At 33.1% G+C, this 20,677-nt stretch overlaps 2 protein-coding genes and 1 non-coding gene across 6 annotated transcripts; 1 reads left to right on the top strand and 2 right to left on the bottom strand.

Annotated features, from left to right (window-relative positions):
- Positions 1–1,209: 1,209 nt before the first annotated feature.
- LOC108468924 (patatin-like protein 3) lies at positions 1,210–4,474 on the top strand. Of its 4 annotated transcripts, none has more exons than XM_053023594.1 (7): positions 1,210–1,327; positions 1,570–1,693; positions 1,771–1,958; positions 3,159–3,321; positions 3,402–3,563; positions 3,660–3,965; positions 4,036–4,474. In XM_053023594.1, exons 2-7 carry the CDS (start codon positions 1,580–1,582, stop codon positions 4,255–4,257), a joined length of 1,155 nt encoding a protein of 384 aa, XP_052879554.1. In that variant the 5' UTR covers positions 1,210–1,327; positions 1,570–1,579; the 3' UTR covers positions 4,258–4,474. The 4 variants fall into 4 exon arrangements, with proteins under 4 accessions (XP_052879554.1, XP_052879552.1, XP_017625316.1 ...); XM_053023592.1 differs by having other exon boundaries at positions 1,306–1,401; XM_017769827.2 differs by lacking the exon at positions 1,210–1,327 and having other exon boundaries at positions 1,457–1,693.
- Positions 4,149–8,483, bottom strand: LOC108469077 (peptidyl-prolyl cis-trans isomerase CYP40-like). Its single transcript, XM_017770001.2, has 8 exons — positions 7,873–8,483; positions 6,633–7,133; positions 6,399–6,486; positions 6,271–6,323; positions 5,905–6,009; positions 5,432–5,507; positions 5,155–5,192; positions 4,149–5,041 (listed from the first exon to the last, which is right to left on the bottom strand). The coding sequence occupies exons 1-8, from the start codon at positions 8,041–8,043 to the stop codon at positions 4,988–4,990; spliced, it is 1,086 nt and encodes a 361-aa protein (XP_017625490.1). The 5' UTR covers positions 8,044–8,483; the 3' UTR covers positions 4,149–4,987.
- A 7,395-nt stretch (positions 8,484–15,878) lies between these two features.
- On the bottom strand, positions 15,879–15,985 carry LOC128289723 (small nucleolar RNA R71). Its single transcript, XR_008279368.1, has one exon. It is a non-coding gene; the product is annotated as a small nucleolar RNA R71 (small nucleolar RNA).
- Positions 15,986–20,677: the final 4,692 nt, after the last annotated feature.

Raw genomic sequence — 20,677 nt, 5'->3', positions numbered from 1 at the left:
TATTATTTTATATTATTGTTGTAAATTTTTATGCATATATTTTTTTATGTACGTTTCCTAATATTTTCTTTTATTGTAGATATTATTATTATTATTACATACTTTTATTATATGCATATATATATGTATTTTTATGTACATATTATTATTTTATATTATTATTACCAAATATATCATTTTTCCTATTTTATTATTAGTACATGATTTGTTTTTATTTTGTAAATATCATTATTATTGTTATTCTAATATTCTAGTATTCCATGTTAATATTTTTCATTAATGATATCATTTTTTTATGTCCTTTATCTATTTTTAATTTCTCACTTTAGGAATATTTTTCTCATGTTTTAATTAATTTCAAAAATAAGGCAATGTACCGATTTAATATTAAGCCATCGATTTCATCGTTATGTTGGGTGAAATTAAATGGCTTGTGTTAAAAAGGAGGACACCCTTTCTAAAAAAATCGAAAACTAAAATCCTCATTTTCAATCGGATCACGATTAAATATTATGTTGAACTCGTATTTTGAAAATCAAGTCAACACATGTTTATGAGATACCAATTTTGGGCGTCGCGAGGTGCTAATACCTTCCTCGCAGAATCGACTCGAACCCCAATTTTTCTCTGGACTTTCTCGTAGACCTAAATTTGACCTTCTTTTTGTTTTAAAATAATTTTATTAGGTGTCCGATCACACCTATAAAAAAGGATCGGTGGCGACTCCCTTTATTAATAAAATCGAAAGTTAGTTTTCAAATATTTAATAAATCGTCACAATTAGCGACCAAACGAAACTAAAATTTTTTTTTTACGTCGCTACAAGGTTGGTGCTTAAGCTTATATTCTTTTTTAAATTAAGACTCCATCTAATTTATAAACACTTTTAATTTATACTTAATGTGAATTTTTTATATTCATATAAAAGCAAAATGCAAAAGACCCAACATTAAAAAAAAAAAAAATCAAAGTTGACTCAATATAAATTATGAAAATGAAAGCAATCGCAAAGCCAATCCTCGAAAACAAACCCATATGAATAAAACAGAAAGTAGGTAGGTAAATACAGTGTTTGAACACTATAATAGTAATATTATTAACGCAATATATTACACTTAAGATAATGAGTTTATTTACTAATATTTTTAAGAGATTACAAATATATTTACATTTAAATAATCATAATCAAAATAAAGCATTCATCATTGAAAAATATATATACAATTTATGTTTAAATCACATGCATGATAATGATGACCGGCAATACTTGGTGGTTTTAAAACAACTCAAAAGTAGGTTGAAAGTGGAAAACAAGTCTTCCTTTTAGGTAATTATAAAACCTTAAAAAAATACTAGTTGCCAAACCATATTAAGCAAAAGCAAAGAATATACGTGAAGTAGGTAAAAATCACCCCCAAACAAAAACAATATAAAGAGAAAAACTAACCAATTATTATTCACTTTGAATTAATTAATGTTCAAAATTCTCTCACTCATTTACTATAAATATGCAGTTTCAATGCTTCCTATTTCATATATGTAAGCTTTTAATATTGTTCTCAATTACAGAATCATAATCATGGGAAACAGTTGCGGGAAACGGAAGATGGTGACTGTGCTGAGCATTGATGGTGGCGGCATTAGAGGCATAATTCCAAGCGTTCTTCTTGCATCCCTTGAATCCAAGCTTCAAGTATGGACCCTTTTTTGTTTTACCATCATCATTATTTATCTGTTAATTTATATTTTTTGAGTTGATTATTGTGGTAGGAACTGGATGGACCAAATGCAAGGATTGCAGATTATTTCGACATTGTTGCAGGAACAAGCACAGGTGGATTGATAGCCACCATGCTTACAGCTCCCAACAAGGACAATGGACGACAACCTTTGTACGAGGCAAAGGACATCGCCAAGTTCTATTTAGAGCATTCCCCTAAGATTTTCCCACAAGACAGGTTCTAGATGTTTATTTTTAGGATAATGATGCAGATTCTAATTTCATCTCAAATTTCGAAATTTTTTTAATTGAGTCTTCAAATTGTATCATTATAGTTGTGAGTTTGGATATTAAATGCTAGCTTGAAATAAGAAGTGAAGTATATTTAAGCACATGTTGACTAAGGGCCAGTTTAGTATTATTTCTTAGAAACACTTTTAAGATAAAAAGTACTTTTGAGATAAAAGTATTACTAAACAAGATGCTTTTAAACTTTTTAAAAGTGCTTTCAGGACAAAAGATGCTTTGCAAAAACACTTTTTTGGCCTTTTGGCCAAAAGCAGAAGCAGAAAAATTTTAAATTTTGTCCAAATGTGTTTTTTGGTCGAAAAATACTTCTAAAAAGTAATGCTAAACTAGCCCTAACTACTAGCTTAGTTAACATTGTTGTTGTTGCAGCAATTTGGAGGCTAAGATTCGAGTGCACTTAAATGTGCAATATCTTTCAATTTAATTAGTTGGTATTTGGAGGTTTACGAGTAGTTTAAAAAATGTATCAAAAGAATTAAACACATAAATATTGCATCAATAGCTTGGATATAACATGACAAATAAATAGCTATGTTGAAAGAAGGCCAACTCCTTTAGGAGAAGTTTTGATTTGTTGTTTGTCTTAAGTTGACTTATCCTCAATAGGTTGGTATTGTCCCTAGTCGGGTTTTTGTTTCCCAACTCTAAGGAGAGCCCAAATACTTAAGGCGGTAGGTTTAAAGAGCAAGAGCACTTTGTCAATATCAGACCATGTGTAGCACACAATCACCTACCAAAGGAAATATGGACATTTTGACAAGGTTCAAACTTTACTATGGGAAAATGTCCATATTTCCTTTGGTAAGTGCAACATATATGGTCCGATCTTGATGAGGTGCCCTTGTTTTGCAAACTTGTCACCTTAGGCAATCAGAGAGATAAAGCTCTAACCAAGGATAATACTAACTCATTAAAGGCTACATTAACTTTAAACGGATGACACTTCGAAAACTTTTTCCGAATAAGTTAACCTTCCCTGAACAAGTTAATAGGTATATTGATTCTTTGATAACTCAATCAAAAGATTTTGAAGCTTAAGATCAATTTAGAATTTGGATCATAGATTCAAGACATATGATTCAATTAACCTTTTTCTATTTATTTATGACATTAAAATGTTATAATTTAGCAGCATAAATACATCGATGGGACCCAAATACGATGGAAAGTACCTAAGCTCACTGATAAACCAATTACTAGGAGACATTACTCTAAAACAAACATTGACTAATCTCGTTTTACCAACTTTTGATATCAAGCTTCTTCAGCCAGTTATCTTCTCAACCAATGATGTAAGAATTATTGTGTTATTTCTAATATTATTTATATTTAGTCATTAAATCCACCTTAATTTTTTTTTTTTTTAATTTAGGCAGCGGTAAACGATTGGAAGAATGCTAAACTAGCCGATGCATGCATCGGTACCTCAGCTGCTCCAACTCTTCTGCCGGCACACCGCTTCGAAACAAAGGGTTCTGATGGCAAAACCCATAGCTTCGATCTCATCGACGGCGGAGTTGCTGCAAACAACCCTGTGAGAATCCAACCAGGCAATATAGCTCATAGGTTGTGAGTAGCTAAAAAATTTGTGATAATTTAAAGACCATTTTAATGTGAATTGTATGTGTAGACTCTGATAGCTATCAGCCATGTTTGGATGGAGAGTTTCAAGCAAAACGCGAAATTTAAAGATATCGAACCAATGGATAACAAGAGGATGCTCGTGCTTTCGCTCGGAACCGGTATTGCCTCCATAGATGTACCAAAGTATGATGTAGTTACAGCCAATAATTGGGGAATGTTGGACTGGATCTTCCACAATGGGAACACACCACTTCTTGATGCTTATGGGCAAGCGAGTTCCGATATGGTTGATTTTCATGTTTCTGCTCTTTTCCGAACCTCTAGGTGCAAAGAAAATTATCTTCGCATTCAGGTACAGTTTAATAGATTCGTAACGAAGCTACAAGAATTACAATATGCGTATTGACATCTTGTTTGAATAGGATGACTCATTGACGGGCGCAGCATCAACAGGTGATATTGCAACCGAGGAGAATCTGCAGATGCTTGTGGAGATTGGAAACGAAATCTTGAAGAAACCTGTTTCGAAGCTGAATTTTGAGACCGGGAGACTAGAGGAAGATGAAGGACTCACAAATGAAGAAGCTCTTGCTAAATTTGCCATCAGACTCCATGAACAACGATGTTTTCGTCTTAGTGCCTAAGGGCATGCAAGAAAATTCAGATTTTTCCCTTTGTAAAATGTTAGTCTTTGAATAAAAACTTTGGAGTTTGCTTGTTTGTTTCGCCTTTAAATAAATCGAGATAATAAAGTTTTCTCGAAGATTAAGCTATGTCTATGAGACTCGTGTGAGCGTTGAATATGAATATATATTTGATATGGGTAATATTCATTTATTTTCCAAGTTTTTCCACTAGAAATATCGTATCCCTATAACCAAATCCGAAAATGCAAAAAACATGGGTGTTAGATGTAGGTACTTCAAGAAGAATGAAACTATAGCAACATAGTAGACCTATCAATTTTGACACAAACTCGAAAATCACCCGAATCCAAACCTGACAAAATCTATCTGACCATAAAAAGGTCAACAACCCAAACTCTTGTAACCAGAACCTGATCCGAAACAACTCAACCCAAAATAATCCGAACTCAAAATGACCAGAAATAAACCAGCTCAAAAGAATAGAGTGATTGTCTGTAGGACTCCATTACACAAAAAAGAATAAAATTATACCTGATTTTTTACTAATCCGGCCAGATTATATCTAGAACAAACTCGAAAGACGGGATACTTGATAATGTATGCAAAAAGGAAACAAATTTGATCCTTCAAGTAAAAGGCAGCCTACATATCAAATTATAGTTTACTAGAAAAGTAATACCTTTGGGTAATCAGAAAGCAAATATGATGGTCGTTGGTGGACCGTGATCTACTGAAACATTCTAGAGTAAGCCTTTTTCTCCTGGTCTCGTCTATCAGCAATCTGCGGTAATTTTACGAAAGCAGTTACCTCCAATGATGAATTTAAAGGGAAGTGTAGGAAGGAAAGCATTAAATGTTTATCATGTTTAATACAAGTACAGATGATGGACAGACCTTCTTCCTTGCGGCCGCAAGCTCTTTCTTTATTCCACCTGAAAGTGAAGAAATGTATATGATAAGCAAAATGTAACAGAGGTAAATGATAAATCGACATTAAGTTCCATACATTTATGCATGCTAGTTAACCCGGTGACACAACCATGCCAGACCCTTTTTCAACCTCGAAAGAGTGAAAAGGAAGGGAATGGAAGAGGGAAGGACCGAGCAAAGAATCGTACAAATTTGTTAAAATTTTCTGTTGTTATTTCACAAGAGACAAGATTGTACTGACCATCATTCGGTTCTAAGTCCAATGCCTTTTTAAAGCTCTCTACCGCAGAATCGATGTCATTAAGTGCCATATATGCCTGACATCAATGAAAAATGAAAGCACTTGTGAAAAGCATCCAATGTAAAAGTACAATCACCCATTTAAGAGTTTGAAGCAATTTGCATTTCGGTACAAACACATAGCATGCCTGCATCTTGGCCTAAGAATAAGAAACGACACCTAACCAGAAAAAAACACAGACGAATTTGAACATTCGAGAATAAGAAAAGCATCCAATATAAAAATACAATCAACCATTTAAGAAATTGAACATTTAGCATTTCATTACTAACACATAGCATGCATGCATCTTATCATAAGAACAAGTAACGATGCCTAACCGGAAAAAACACATATCTAAATAAACAAGCAAGGTTCCACCCTCAAATTAGTTCCGATACTAGGCTACGTCATAGAGATAGTAAGTATTAGACCTGGCCTTGACGAAAGAAAGCTTTCACATTATATTCTCCATCACGAATTGCAAAGTCTGTGTCCAACAATGCTCCTTTTAGATCACCGAGTTTCAATTTGCAGGCCTAAAACCAAGAACAAAGACAGTAGTTATACGAAAGGAAATGAACATCGATTTCGCGAAAACAATATGCGTAAGCAACAACAAGCATCGAAGTAGAGAAACTCCTTACTATCACATACTGCCAAACCAACCATTACAGAGATGATTAAAGTAACGAGAATCTAAAATATGAGAAAGAAGATTGAAATGATCTAAAATTTTCCATGCTAGATGCCTAAACCTATGAACTATTGAAATATTTTTAAGGAATTCGAAATCTTACAGAACTGTTTGTAAATATCTGAGACTTGATCTTCCGCAACTTGGAGCTTTTCACTGTTCAATGACAAATTAAAAAGGATTCATGGCAAAAATATCATGATCATCAAAGCAAGCAACTAAAGTATGTACCTTCATCAATGCCTTCCAGCTCCCAACATTCGTCCGAGTAGCGCAAAGCCTTCCAATATTTTCTAAGAGCAATTTTGTAGTCTTGTTTCTGTAACAAGAAACAGCTAGGAATATCTAGTGAGAAAATGTACCATTGTTAAGCATTCATAATAGAGCATACACCATGCACAGTCTAGAAAAAGGGAACAAAAGGTGCAAATTATACCACAAAGCCCTTGTGATTATATCAAATACCTTGTATTGTTCATTTCCAACTGCTTTGATTGAGTCGACTGCCTCCATCCACCAAGAAATTTCATCGGATTTCTTGTCAAGGTCAGCAGGCCAATCAGGATACATATCACCATCCTTAAAAAAGTTTGCTATTCCATCATCTGCCCCTTCGGGAATTTCTCCACAATCTGCAATTATAACCTCTTGAGTGGGGTAATCACCATCATCGGTAGCAACATGCTCAATAGAACGAACAATACCCATTCCTTTTATAACTTTCCCGAACACCACATGTTTTACATCAAGATGAGGCGTTCGAGTAGTCGTAATAAAGAATTGAGATCCATTAGTATTAGGCCCCATATTAGCCATTGATAACATCCCTTTTCTTTCATGTTTTAACTCGAAATTTTCATCTTCAAATTTCAAATCATAAATGGATTCTCCCCCAGTTCCGTCACCAGCTGATATATCCCCACCTTGTATCATGAAACCTCGGATAATGCGATGAAATCGCACACCCTGTAGATTAACATTGTTTACACTGTCACTTACAAAAGTGAATAAAACAATTCTAAGGCTATCTGCATAAAAAAGCTTGTGTTCTTATGAACATAGGACCCCCATGAAATTGATTACACAAAGGTAAAGACAAAGAGGGGAACAAAGCTAATTCTCTGTAATAAATGAAATGAGTGAAAACATGTGAATTGAGTGCATGCAATCATTCAACCAAAGCAACTGAACCATACCATCATTATACTTCCCTCTATTCTCAATTTTAAATATTATCTTTATACATGCAGCAACATTAGAAGCAAACTGCATTACTATTGCATCATTTTATCACTTTTACATCAATTCCAGGTTGTTTAGTAACCCTAAACATTTTTACTCCTAAAAGAATTGTACTCTTTATTATCAAATAATACACAAAATGCAAAGAAAACACGTAAGCTCTAACAAACAATCATTTATAAAGATCTAAAACTGCTTTCCAGCTAAATTTTCATTAAAAAAAATACAAAAAAAAGGCTTTTTACTTCACAAAAAAGTCAAAACAACCCCCCCCACTCCCACCCCCTCAACTTTACCATCCACTAAACTCAAATCAAAGAGTGCTACTGCTAAAACCTTTTGACAAACCAGGAAGAAAGAAAAAAGAGTAAAACATAAACAAGGCATGGTCTCCATGCAAATTACATATATATATAAATATCACTGTTGTATATAAGAAAGGGAGAGAGAAAAGGGTAAGAACCTTGTAATGCAGAGAAGCACCAGTGTTAGGTCCAATGCCTTTCTCACCTGTGCATAAAGCCCTGAAATTTTCAGCAGTTTTGGGCACAATATCCTTATACAACTCAATCACTATCCTTCCTTCTAGTTCTCCACCTATACTTATGTCCATATAACATCTTGGGTTCACCATTTTTCTCCTCTCCTCTCTCTCTCTCTAGTAACTCTCTAAATCCAACCCAAAACAACCCTAATCCTACTTTTTCCTCTCCGATGAAAGAAGGGAAAAAAAAGGGCCTTTATGGCTTAACTTGTTCGTTTGCCGTGTTGGGTTGTTTTGGCTGCTGAAAGTGCTGACCCCACGGCACTGCTGTAGCCGTAGCTGCTGCTAGCTGCTTTTTGAGTTTTGCCTGTTCAGGGACTGTACGTTTTAGCTGTTTCTTGTTAGAAAGGGTGGAGGGTGTGTTATAATCTGTGGGTTGGTGTATGATATATTTGAGGTTTGGAACCGTCAGATTCTTTGTCTAGGGAGTTACATGACACGGATTTTGAGGTTAAAGGATGGGATGTTGATGTTAGGAGGCTGTCCAAAAGACAGGATTTTGGTTTGGCCTTTGCACCCGTACGATATATCATCTGGTTGTACTCTAGTACTGTATCAGAGCTCATCTGTCTGATTTTCCCGGATACTATCCTTTCTGAGATTAAAATTTCACATTATCATTGTTAACCTTGTCTTTAATTATATGATTTGAAACATAATATCTGTTCATGAAATTAAAAATATTTACCATAAAAGGATTAATCATCATTATCAACATAATATCAGAAGTTAATGTCTCATTTGCTTTGGGAAATGAAAAAGGCCTTCATTATCTTATAGTTATAATCACGAAACGTTAATCATCTATAATAATGAGGTTCACATGCGTGTCTCATAAATCTCTGGTTATAATTATTTAAATAAGAGAAAGAAAATATCAATGTTGCCATAGTGTCGGAATAGTGCTATCATATTTGTAACAATTATACTTGCTTTCATTCCATATCTAGCATTGATCCAAATAATATAATTGGTTGATATAGGGTAAGGTGAATAGACAAGTACACATGACTTCAACATTTTTTATTACTTGTGTAAATTTGTGTATATTTATTATACCAAAACAAAATGGTGCGAAAATGTCCCTTCAAATTAGATAATAAAAAACCCCCAAATAGTATAATGACAAATTAGTTTCAAAAATCGAGGTTTAAATTTTTTTAATTTGTATAAATGCATGAATTCAGCTAATTATTCAGGTAATTTTTGTACTTGTCGGTTAATTTATGATAAATAAAGAGTAGTGTTAGGGAAAAAGAAAAGTGAAAGGAGGAGGTTATTTTAAGATTGTTGTGTAGTCCGCTAAGAAAATAAGCTAATCCTCGTTTCTTGTGCGCTCAAGATTATATAGTGGTTATTTCTTATCTTATAGGGTTACATAGTTGCATAGTTATGCAAGTCGACTAAGAGAGTGTTCTTCATTATTTTTAGGATTGACTTTTTTTTAAAAAAATGTTTTTCTTTTAAAAGTAATAAGGAACACATATCATTGAAGTAACTTTTTTAATTTTTGGGATGAGCTTTTTTAGAGATGAAAAAGCAGTAAATTTTAGCTTTTTCAGCCAAAAAACACTTTTGGCTGTTATTTTACCTTTTTAACCTTTTTTTTGACTTAAAATGTGTTTGATGCTATTATTTTGTGTTCTCTTTCTTGGTTATTTAATATGAGTTTTACAAATATGTTAAAAGCATTAATTAAAAATAAAAAATATTTTTTAAAATAATACAATTGTGTCAATATCTAATTACAAATATTTAATTATTATATTTAAATATTTAAATATAGTTTATATATTCTAATTAAATTTAATAAATAATTAATATTAATTACTTAGAAATATTTAAAATTAATATTATATATTAAAATATTAACAATAAGTTATAATAAATTATTTTTTATATTTTTACTAAAATATCATAATATTAACTAATTTGAACATTATTTAAATACATATTTGTTACTTTATAATATCATGTCTAAAATGGACATTTTACTTTTCAAAAGCACTTTTTGACAGCAATATCAAACACTTAAATTTTTTCAAAGCACTTCTCAAAAGTACTTCTCAAAAGCACTTCTTCACAGCACTTTTCAAAAGCACTTTTCAAAAGTAATGAAGAACTGGCCCTAAATGATAGTGTTTTTACATGTCAATTGTGAATATAGAGTGTACTGTATAGTCTTATTTTGACATTTCAATCATTAAGGTCGTCCGAGATGGTTATACTTTGGTGGTCTTAACAGGGTGCATAGCATGTTGTTTATAAGTCAACTAAGATAAGGTCTACAAAGGTCATCTACAGAATGTCTCACATGGAGGACTATTTACTGACCGTTTCCTACGAAGGGTCATTTGTAGACTGTCTAACAGCTTGTCTTATGTCATATTTTGATAAAGATATAACAGTATTGATTGACTTTTTAAAATAGTGTAATTTTATTTTTAAAGTAATACAAATATAACCATACTAATTAACAAGTACGAAGAAAATAAACCCAAGTCCCCACATATAAAAAAGCAAATGACACAAAACACAAATCAAACATAATTTAAACCAAAATAACTGAGGACAAGACAATAATGGCAGGATTATTACATTCTTGTGTCAAAGTCTTCCATGAGATAAAAGCATGCAAAAATCTTGAGGTATGTACATGTATTTATTTATATAACAAAAAAAGGGTAAGGCAATAAGAAGTTTCAACAAGCAGTTAATGAAAAACAAGCATTAAAATGAGGAAACCATTGAGTATTCGTAATATTTATGTTCGAATTATGATTATAATATTATTAATAAAAGTAATTAGGAATAATGAAAAGATTAGTCTCGATTCTACCAAAAACAAGAAACCATTAATGGTATGGAAAGGACATATGCCACTTTGGGTACTCATGCATTATTGCTCGCACCAATATATCTTGTAAGGTAACATCATTTAGTGGATACAAATGGAAAGATAGTAACAATTCATAGAACACAATGGTTTTACTATTTTTCTATTTATCTTTCCAAGACCTCGGAAATAGATGTTTAATTACTTTATTTATAAAAACAATTTCATATGATTTGAGGCTATAGATAAAACTAATTTACCATCATAATTCATTTGATATCATTCAATATCACCAATCAAAAATAAATAAAAGAAGCAATTTTAGCAAAATTTGTACCTTTTTGAATCTAAGGGCAATCAATCACCTTTTTCTTTTCAACTCTTTTAATTGGTTTAGTGGCTAGAGATGCTTTTTTATAGAGTTCACTGGGGTTCGAACACTCATAGAAGTAAGTTGTAGATCTTTAATTGGTAGCACTTTTTGGACTTAGTGTGTGGTATGCATGAGTATTAACCATCTAATTGAGCAAGTTGTAGGTCACAAAAGGCACATCAACCTTCAATTTAGTCGCTTCATCAACCCAAACAAACATCAAATTTCAATATTTCCTCAATCTCGTGATCCCTTTGAATCTATAAAAACAACCTAAAAGTTTTTTTAAAAAGTTTTCATTAATAAGACCATTAGTTCTTAATTTAATCAATTCAATCAATCTTATCGATTTATCTAATTCAATTGAATAAATTATTAAAAGATTTACAAAATTAAAAAAAATAAAAATTGGTTTCATTGGTTCATCAATCAATCAATTGAATCTCTTATTTTAGACTGATATTAACTAGTTCTCGATTCAATCGGTTTGGTTCTCTATTGCCCATAGAGTACGTTTGGAATGAGGGTTTCGTTGAGTTTCAAGGATTTGGGCCACGGCTGAGGCTTTCTTTGTTTGGGTTAGGGTTAGGGATAAGAAAATGATTGTGGACACCATATGTGTCCATTGAAGATAAAAAAAAAATAGTACGGAAGATTCTAAATAAAATTGCTGCAATTGTCTTTTTGGGTTGTTGGATTTTGAAACAAAAATATTTCACGTGGGCTTAAAGATTCAATTTTTGTAATGAAAGCGATTGCTTTGTCGTTCAATTTTGCGACCTTTTCTTTTTGTAAATGGATAGAGCGAATTGGGAAATTTTGTCGACAGTCGGAATTTAGTCGCAATTTTTTATTAGTGTTAAAATTAATATTTTTATTTAATAATTTATATTTTTATAATTTTATAAGATTAAAATTTTGTATCATTTTAGAGATTAAAGTGAAATTTTATCATATTTTAACTTAAATTTCTATAATATTTAAAGGACTAAAAATTAAATATTTTATTTTAAGGGACTGAGGCCATGCCAACCTCATTTACTCAAAAACTTGGTAAAAGTATTGGTAAATCATTTATATGAGAAATACTGGTAAAAGTATCACGGAGTTAAATTACATTTTACCTCATTTATTTAAAAACTTGTTAAATTAATCTGTGTACGTTAAATTAAATAACAAATTGATCATTATTGTTAAAAACTCTATCTATTTGTATTGTTAAATTTTGGCGTAACTAAAGGAATAACCAAACAATGGCACGTGACATGACACATGTATCACATGCTAATGTATAGAGATTATTTTTTAATAGAAGAATCAATTTACTCTTTGATTTAATGTACAAGAACTAAATTTCCTATTTTTTTTGTGCAGAGGGGAAAAAACACGATCTTACTCCTAGTACAAGGTCCTCCATGATGCTTTTAATTAGAAATGTTTAAGTTGATTAAGGAATGTTTAAAAATAAGCATATTGAGCTCCATGTTCTAGAATTGTGACTATACTTCTCAACAATGTCGTCTTTAAGGTAACACTACTTATTCATTCTAATTTCCCCAAACGTTAGAAAAACATTACTAATTGAATATGTATAAGATTTAAATAACTGAGAATTGGTTGTACTCAAATTAAATTGTACCTTGCAAGAATTGAGAATTGGTTTTACTCAAATGAATGCTATTAGTAGTGTTTCTGAGAATTTAGGGTAGAGGAAATTGTTAGTGATACTTTTGTAGATAATCCCACGAGGCAAATTGTAATAGTGAATAGGAAGTTCGTTGGAGTTTTAATGTAAGGTATTGTCTGGGTTGCATTAGAATCTAATGAGTCACTAAACTAACTAAAATCACGACAAAGGCAAGCGCACCTATCGAATAATAGTATAGCTATAGTGAGTCGGGAATATCGTATCCACGAGGGCTAAAAGTACTAGTAATTACTATATTTTTATTATCTAGCCTATAAATTAAAAGGGATGTTTTTAATCTAAATTTAACAAAACTAATTATTAAGAACGCGACAAAGAGTAGAATGAGAAAATACTTGAATATAACCAAAGAGAAAGACAATACCCAAGAAAGAATCCACCTAGACTTCACTTATTATTCTGAATCTGAATTAGACGATTTATTCACTTGTGCCTTGATCCGTAGAAACCCCTAAATTATATTAATATCTCTTTCGAGAGTAAGAACAACTAACTCTAGGTTGATTAATTAAAATCTCTTTGTAAGTAAAACCCCTATTGTCGCATTACCTCGATCTATAGATTCCCCCATTAGATTTAACTCTAATCCGGTAGATTTATGTCATCCTATTTTTAGGATTGCATGCAACTCCACTAAATTATGCCAGATCTACTCTTAAATAGGGACTTTTGCTCCACTGAAATAATCACATCACACTTAAATTAATATTATGAAAATATTAAAGCAAGAAATAATCATACATAATTGAGAACAAGAATCAAGTATTTATCATATAATTCAGAAAATCAAATAATAAGATCCATCATAGGTTTCATCTTCCCTAGGCATCTAGGGAATTTAGTTCATAATCTGGGAGGAAAACATCTCAAAATTAGAATAACAACAAGACATAAGAAACCCAATAAAATATTGAAGGAAATTTGACTGGAGATTTTCAATCTTGAAGGAGATCTGCTTCTGAGTTGATTCCGACGGCATTCTTCGAGTAATTTCTTCGTTCTATTCTGCGTGCTCCCTTTAGTCCTTGATAAACCATAATATATACATATTTTTACCCCATGCTTGACATATTTATGGATGATTTTTCTTGGTTTCATTGAATTTGATGCTCGTAATCCTTTAGTTTCATATTTTATACTCAGAAGAGCTTAGGAGGACAAATTGAGCCTAAATCAGTGTTTTCCACGGCCTAGGCACTTCCACACTGGTGTTTCACATGTCCGTGTCGACACTAAAATAAGTCAGAATTACACACAGCCTGAGCACCTTTACATGGGCGTGGCACACAACCATATCCCTGTCGAGCCCAAGTCTAATTCTACTCGAAAAAGGCTAATTTTGAGGGTTTGGAAGCATTCCAAAGTCTATATAAACACCCTAGAAGAGGATTAAAGGGGACACGCAGAGTTGAAGGCAAAACATACTCAAGGACAGCCATCAGAATCACCTCAGAAGCAGAATCTATATCAAGACTGAAGATTTCCATCCAATTTCCTAGAAGTTCTTTGGATTTCTTTATGCTTTGTTGTTTTACAAACTTCGAGATGTTTTCCATTATTATTATGAACTAAACTTCCTAAATACCTATGGGAGATAAAACCTAAGACGGATCTTATTATTATTTGAGTTATATGATAAATACTTGTTCTTATTTTTAATTATGAATTTAACCCTTGCTTTAATATTCTAGGATATTAATTCAAGTTTTTGATGTGCTTATTCAGTGGAGCAAAAGTCCCTGTTTAAGAGTAGATCATTCATAATTAAGCGGAGTTGCATGCAATCCTAGAGATAGGACGACATAAATCTGCCAGATTAGAATCACATCTAATAAGGGCATCCATAGATCGAGTTAATGCGGCAATAGGGGTTTTAATTAGAAAGAGATTTCAATTAATCAACCTAGAGTTAGTTGTTTTTAGTCTCGAGAGAGATATTAACATAAATAAAAGATTTCTACTGTTTAAGTTAAGTGAATAAATCATCTAACTCAAAGGTAATAAGTGAAGTCTTGGTGGATTCTTCCTTGGGTATTGTCTTCTACATCGGTTTTCTAAAATGTATTTACAACTTTAATCTCTGCCGTAACCTTAGTTAGTTAGATAGTTAATTTTAGTTTTAAAACATCCCTTCCATTCTTAGGCTAGATAATAAAAAGATAGTAATTACTAGTACTTTTAGTCCTCGTAGATACGATATTTTCGGTTTCACCACAACTATACTACTGTTCGATAGGTGCGCTTGCCTTAGTCGAATTTTTAGTTAGTTTTACGACCATCAAGATTTTGGCGCCGTTGCCGGGGACTAAGATATTAGAAACGCTTGATTTTTATTACTTTAGCCATTATTTATTTTCATTGCAATTTAATTTTGTTTTTATTTACTAAATTTTCTTTTCTTTACTTCTGGCAGGGTTTTATAGTTTATGACTAGAAGAAACACGTCAGGACCTCTACTTGTTGATAGCGAAATCGAAAGCACAGTTCGCAGAAACCAAAGAGAAATAAGGTGAAGCCTACAATACATAGAGGAAGACCGAGAGGCTGATATCCATACCACAACCGAGGAGATGATTGATAATCAGAATAATCCGTTATCTCCTATGGTTGCTGCAAATCACGTAAATCAGGATCCTGCTCTTTGTACTATGTATGATTATGCTAAATCTACTTTAACAAGAACTGAATCGAGTATAGTTAGACCTGCTGTTGCTGCAAATAATTTTGAACTGAAACATAACATGATTCAAATGATACAATAGTTTTTTCAGTTTGATGGTTTGTAGGACGAGGATCCAAACACTCATTTAGAAATTTTTTTAGAATTTTGCGACACCTTTAAGATCAATGGCATTTTTTACGATGCCATTCGCCTTCGGTTGTTTCCATTCTCATTGATGAATAAGGCTAAACAGTGGTTGAATTCGTTACCACGATGGTTAATCACCACTTGGGAACAAATGACCGAAAATTTTTTACTTAAATATTTTCCGCCGGCTAAAACGGCTAAATTAAGGAATGATATCTCTTCTTTTGTGCAGATGGATCTAGAAACTCTTTATGATGCATGGAAGAGATACAATGACTTATTGAGAAGGTGCCCTCACTATGGGTTACCTCTATGGTTGCAGGTTCAAACTTTTTATAACGGTGTAAACCCCTCAACAAGGCAATTGATTGACGCAGCTGCCGATAGAACTTTAAACAAAAAAATGCCTGAAGAGACTTATGAATTTATTGAAGAGATGTCACTAAATAACTATCAGTGGCAAGTCATGAGAACAAAGCCAACAAAAGCAGTTGGTGTTTTCAATCTCGACGCGGTCGCTATGCTCTTTAACCAAATAGAACTATTAAATAAAAAGATTGATGGTTTGTATGGTCCTACTTAGGTATATCTAGTGATGAGGTGTGATTCAAATGGAGGAGGAGTGCACAATACAGAGTATCCGTCCTTCAACCCTAGCACTGATGAAGAAAATGTCCACTATATGGGTACTAATTCTAGACCTCAAAATAACCCGTATAGTAACACTTATAATGCAGGTTGGAGGAACCATCCCAATTTTTCGTAGGGTGATCAGGGAAATTAAAGGCCACAATATCCTCCAGGTTTTCAACAACCACCTTACCAACAAGAGAAGAAACCGAACCTTGAAGAGATGCTTACAAAATTCATCTCTGTGTCGGAAACTCATTTTCAGAATACCGAAATAGTGCTTAAGAATCGACAAGCGTCTATTCAATGGCTCGAAACTCAAATAGGACAGCTTGCTAAGTTGATCTCTGAACGACCACAAGGTGGCCTACGAAGTAATACTGAAACTAACCTAAGAGAGCAACTTCATGCTATTATTGTGCACAATGATGAAGGGTTAGTTGAGGATGAACTGAAATTGAGGCAAGATAATGTGGTGGACAACGTTAAGGTTGATGTAAGTAAAGAGTATAAACCTCGTGTGCCATAACCCAATACGAAAAAGAAAGACCACACAGACGAATAATTCTATAAATTCCTTAAATTATTAAAAAAATTACATATTAACTTAACATTTATTGAAGCTCTTTCGCAGATGCCAAACGCAGTTAAATTTTTAAAAGAACTTTTAGCAAATAAGCAGAATAGGCTACCCAACAAGTTGAAGGATCTAGAGAGTTTTACGATTCCTTGGTTAATTGGAAGTTTAACTGTCAGCAATTTTTTGGCTGATTTAGGGGCAAGTTTAATGTCATGCTCTATAAAATATTTAAACAACTAGGTCTTGGAAAACCCAAACAAACTAGGATGAACATTCAATTGGCAGATAAAACAATTAGATTTCCTAGGGGTATTATTGAAGACGTGCTGATCAAAATTGATAAATTTATATTCCCAATTGACTTTGTTGTTCTAGACATGGACAAGAATAGTGACGTACCTTTAATTTTAGGAAGGCCCTTTTTAGCAACTACTAGAACTATTATCGATATTGTCACAAGTGAATTGATATTTCGTGTAGGTGATGATACGATTAAACTTAAAGCTCATGATTCTGCTAAAATATCTAGTAATCGAGATGATTGTTTAAGTTCGGTTAATTTGAATAATGTTGTAACTCAAACTCTTTTGCAAGAGTCGCCTAGGAAGAAAGTGATGGAGCCTCATTCTAATCCATGTAACAAAAACAGAGCGACTCACGAAGAATGAAGGCTTTAGCTCGATGAACTAGACAAATGGGGAACACATGTAAAGGAAAAACCAAAAGCACACGATGAATCAAAGCGACACCACGATAGGCGTAGGGATGAAACAACACAATTTAAGGTTGGGAATAAAGTATTGTTAGTTGAAAAGGACCCCTGAATTACTACTTAAGAGCTTAATGCAAACGGAGTGACTCCTTTCACGGTACTGAATGTTTTCCCATACGGTACAGTCGAGGTAAATCATTCTTAATTCGACACTTTTAAGGTAAATATTACTCGACTTAGACTTTATGTGGATAATAGAATCGATAAAGAAAAAAAAGAGTCTCGAATTCGTGATCCGCCATGACCATGCGAATGAGAGGAAAGTCGAGCTTAGACTCTAAATAAGCGCTTCTCAGGAGGCAACCCGAGCACTAATACTACTAACTAGTTTATTTTAGCTATTTTTCATATTTCTTTATGCAAGACCAGTGACCCACATGGCCTGGACACACGGGCGTGTCCTTGGCTGTATGGAAACAGGGCTAAAAAATCCTCAAGTAACGAGCCACACGGCCTGCGATAGATCCACACGGGTGTGTGACACGGCCGTGTAGACCACACGGCCTGGACACACGGGCATGTCCCAAACTTTATGAAAATTGGAGCTAATTTTTTAATTTTCAAACAAGTCAAAAAGTTACACAGGCAAGGCACACGGCCGTGTGTTCGGACACACGAGCATGTGGGATACCACACGGGCGTGGGAGAAGCGAACAACGAAGGACACGACCATGCGATACAGCTGTGTGAACCACACGGGGGTGTCCCAAGCCGTGTGACGATTGGGCATTCAATTTTCGTGATTAACACTGGATAAACTCGAGCCACATGATCGTGTGACACTACCGTGTGGCCTAACATAGGCCTTCACACGACCATGCCCCTATTTTAACCCCTCAAACCTTAATTTTTTCTCTCTTCTCTTTTTCATTCCACATTTCTCCTAGCCGCTGCAACCCTTTAATCCTCCTACTCCAGCCACCTTCCACTCCCCGTCCGGCCACCATCATCCCTTCTCACCTTCCATTTCCTTTCTTTTTCTTTCTTCCCTATCCCTTTCCCCCTCTCTTTTTTCTTCTTTTCTTCCTCTCCTCCCCTTCTCTCTGCACCCGTCCGAACCCAAGATCTACCCACACGCCTCCACCATCACCCCGTGACGCTGACGCATCTGATGATGGGGACCTCTGAGTCCATTTATTTTATTTATTTTTATTTTTATTTTTATTTTTCTTTTATTTAATTTTCTTAAGACTTATGTTTTATATTTTGAACTATGTTTATCTTTATGGTTATTATCGAGTGATCCCTTAATTCTCTTCCACAGTTGTGTTTATTTTCTTATTAGCAACTCAAAATTATACCTTTCATTAGCCTTATCCACAACTCTGGCTTTTACTATTCCAAAGATTTCATCCAAAAATTCAGGGCAGTTTCACTTCTCTCCCTCTCTTCTGATATTATACTTATATTATTATCTAACTTTATACATTGAGGAGAATGTACATCTTAAGTGTGGGGAGGTAATTTATGATTATCAGAAAATCCCTGAATTTTTATCTTGTTCTCAAATAAATCTCTCATATTACAATTAGAATGAATTTGATTGATTTATAATTTTTATTGATATGTTTTGAATTAAATTATAGGTAACTGTGCATTGATTGTTTAAACTTTTAGACATTAGAGGATCAAGCATGATAGGTTGAATTTTGAGAATTGAAATTGTTAGGTTATTTCCCTGAATTGAGGTATTATCTTGAAGTTTTGAGTTTACAGGATTGACATCAAACACCCATAACTTTCATGAGATTTTGAGCCTTTTAGAGCATTTATCTTTCTTGTTCACTAATTTTTTATAAGTGTGTCAAAATTGATCTGCTATTCTAGAACTTGCATCAATAATATATGTCGAGACCATACCTTTGATTTGATATACTGAAATGATAAAGACACTTAGGTTTTAACCCATTTACCCCATAAAAAGCCTACTCACATAATTGACCCCTAGTGAACCCCTTTGAGCCTTGACTATTATTTCTTGATTTTTCTCCTTAATAGTAACCCTCAACTTAACCCTTTTTGATTTGCTAAGAATTTCTCCTTTCTCGTTGACTCCTTTTTTATCGAGATTTAATTTGATTAATTACCTAACTATGCTCATTCATTCCAGTTGCTGAGTTATTATGTACATTCCATTATTATACTTGTTCTTATTCTTAAAAAAAAAGGAAAAAGAAAAAACAATATATTTATTTTCATTCAGTCACATATTTGTCTAAAGAGCTTGGATAAGTTAAAGTTGTTTTATTGAGAAAAAGCTCACATCATTAGTTTCGGATAGTTCGAATTCTGGCACTTTTTTTGTAATTCAGCAATTAGCTTCATTTGTCTAAGTTTGGTAATTTATTTAAATTAATCTCGATTCTAACCCTCGTTTTCAGCCTTTATCCACATCTTTAACCCAAACCCCATTACAACCCTGTTAAAGACCTTTTGATTTGTGTATCATCTCATTATAGTGGTGGAGATTTGATTTTCATGCAAGCCTATGGTAATAAATTTTCATGTTTGACTATTGAGTGCTTAATTATTGAACCTTAAATACTTTGAATGATTTGAGTGAATCTTTAGTAAGGAATGTCAACTCTTGTCGATTTGAAATTAAAGGTAATTACTTAGATAAAGGGGGATACCTACGATTTTATGATTGAAATGTTCAATTTGGATTGTTGGAAATTTTAATGTTCTTTTAGTTAAGCTTTCAATGTATGATTGCTAGGGATTACTTCGAAACATTATTGATGAGAATTATAAGTTGAAAAAGATTTATTTTATTTATGAGTTGCGAATTTTGGTTGAGGACAAGCAAATGCTTAAGTGTGGGGATAGTTGATAAACTATAATATATACATTATTTTACCCCATACTTGGTATATTTATGGACGATTTTTTCTTGGTTTCATTGAATTTGAAGCTCCTAATCCTTTAATTTCATGTTTTATACTCAATAGAGCTTAGGATAGCAAAAAAAGCGAGAAACAGGCTAAAAACGGACAAATTGAGCCTAAATCAGTGT

Source organism: Gossypium arboreum, chromosome 2, assembly GCF_025698485.1.
Source record: "Gossypium arboreum isolate Shixiya-1 chromosome 2, ASM2569848v2, whole genome shotgun sequence".
Lineage (NCBI taxonomy): Eukaryota > Viridiplantae > Streptophyta > Magnoliopsida > Malvales > Malvaceae > Gossypium > Gossypium arboreum.
The sequence above is the reverse complement of the archived record's forward strand: the minus strand, read 5'-3'. Positions and strand labels throughout refer to the sequence as shown.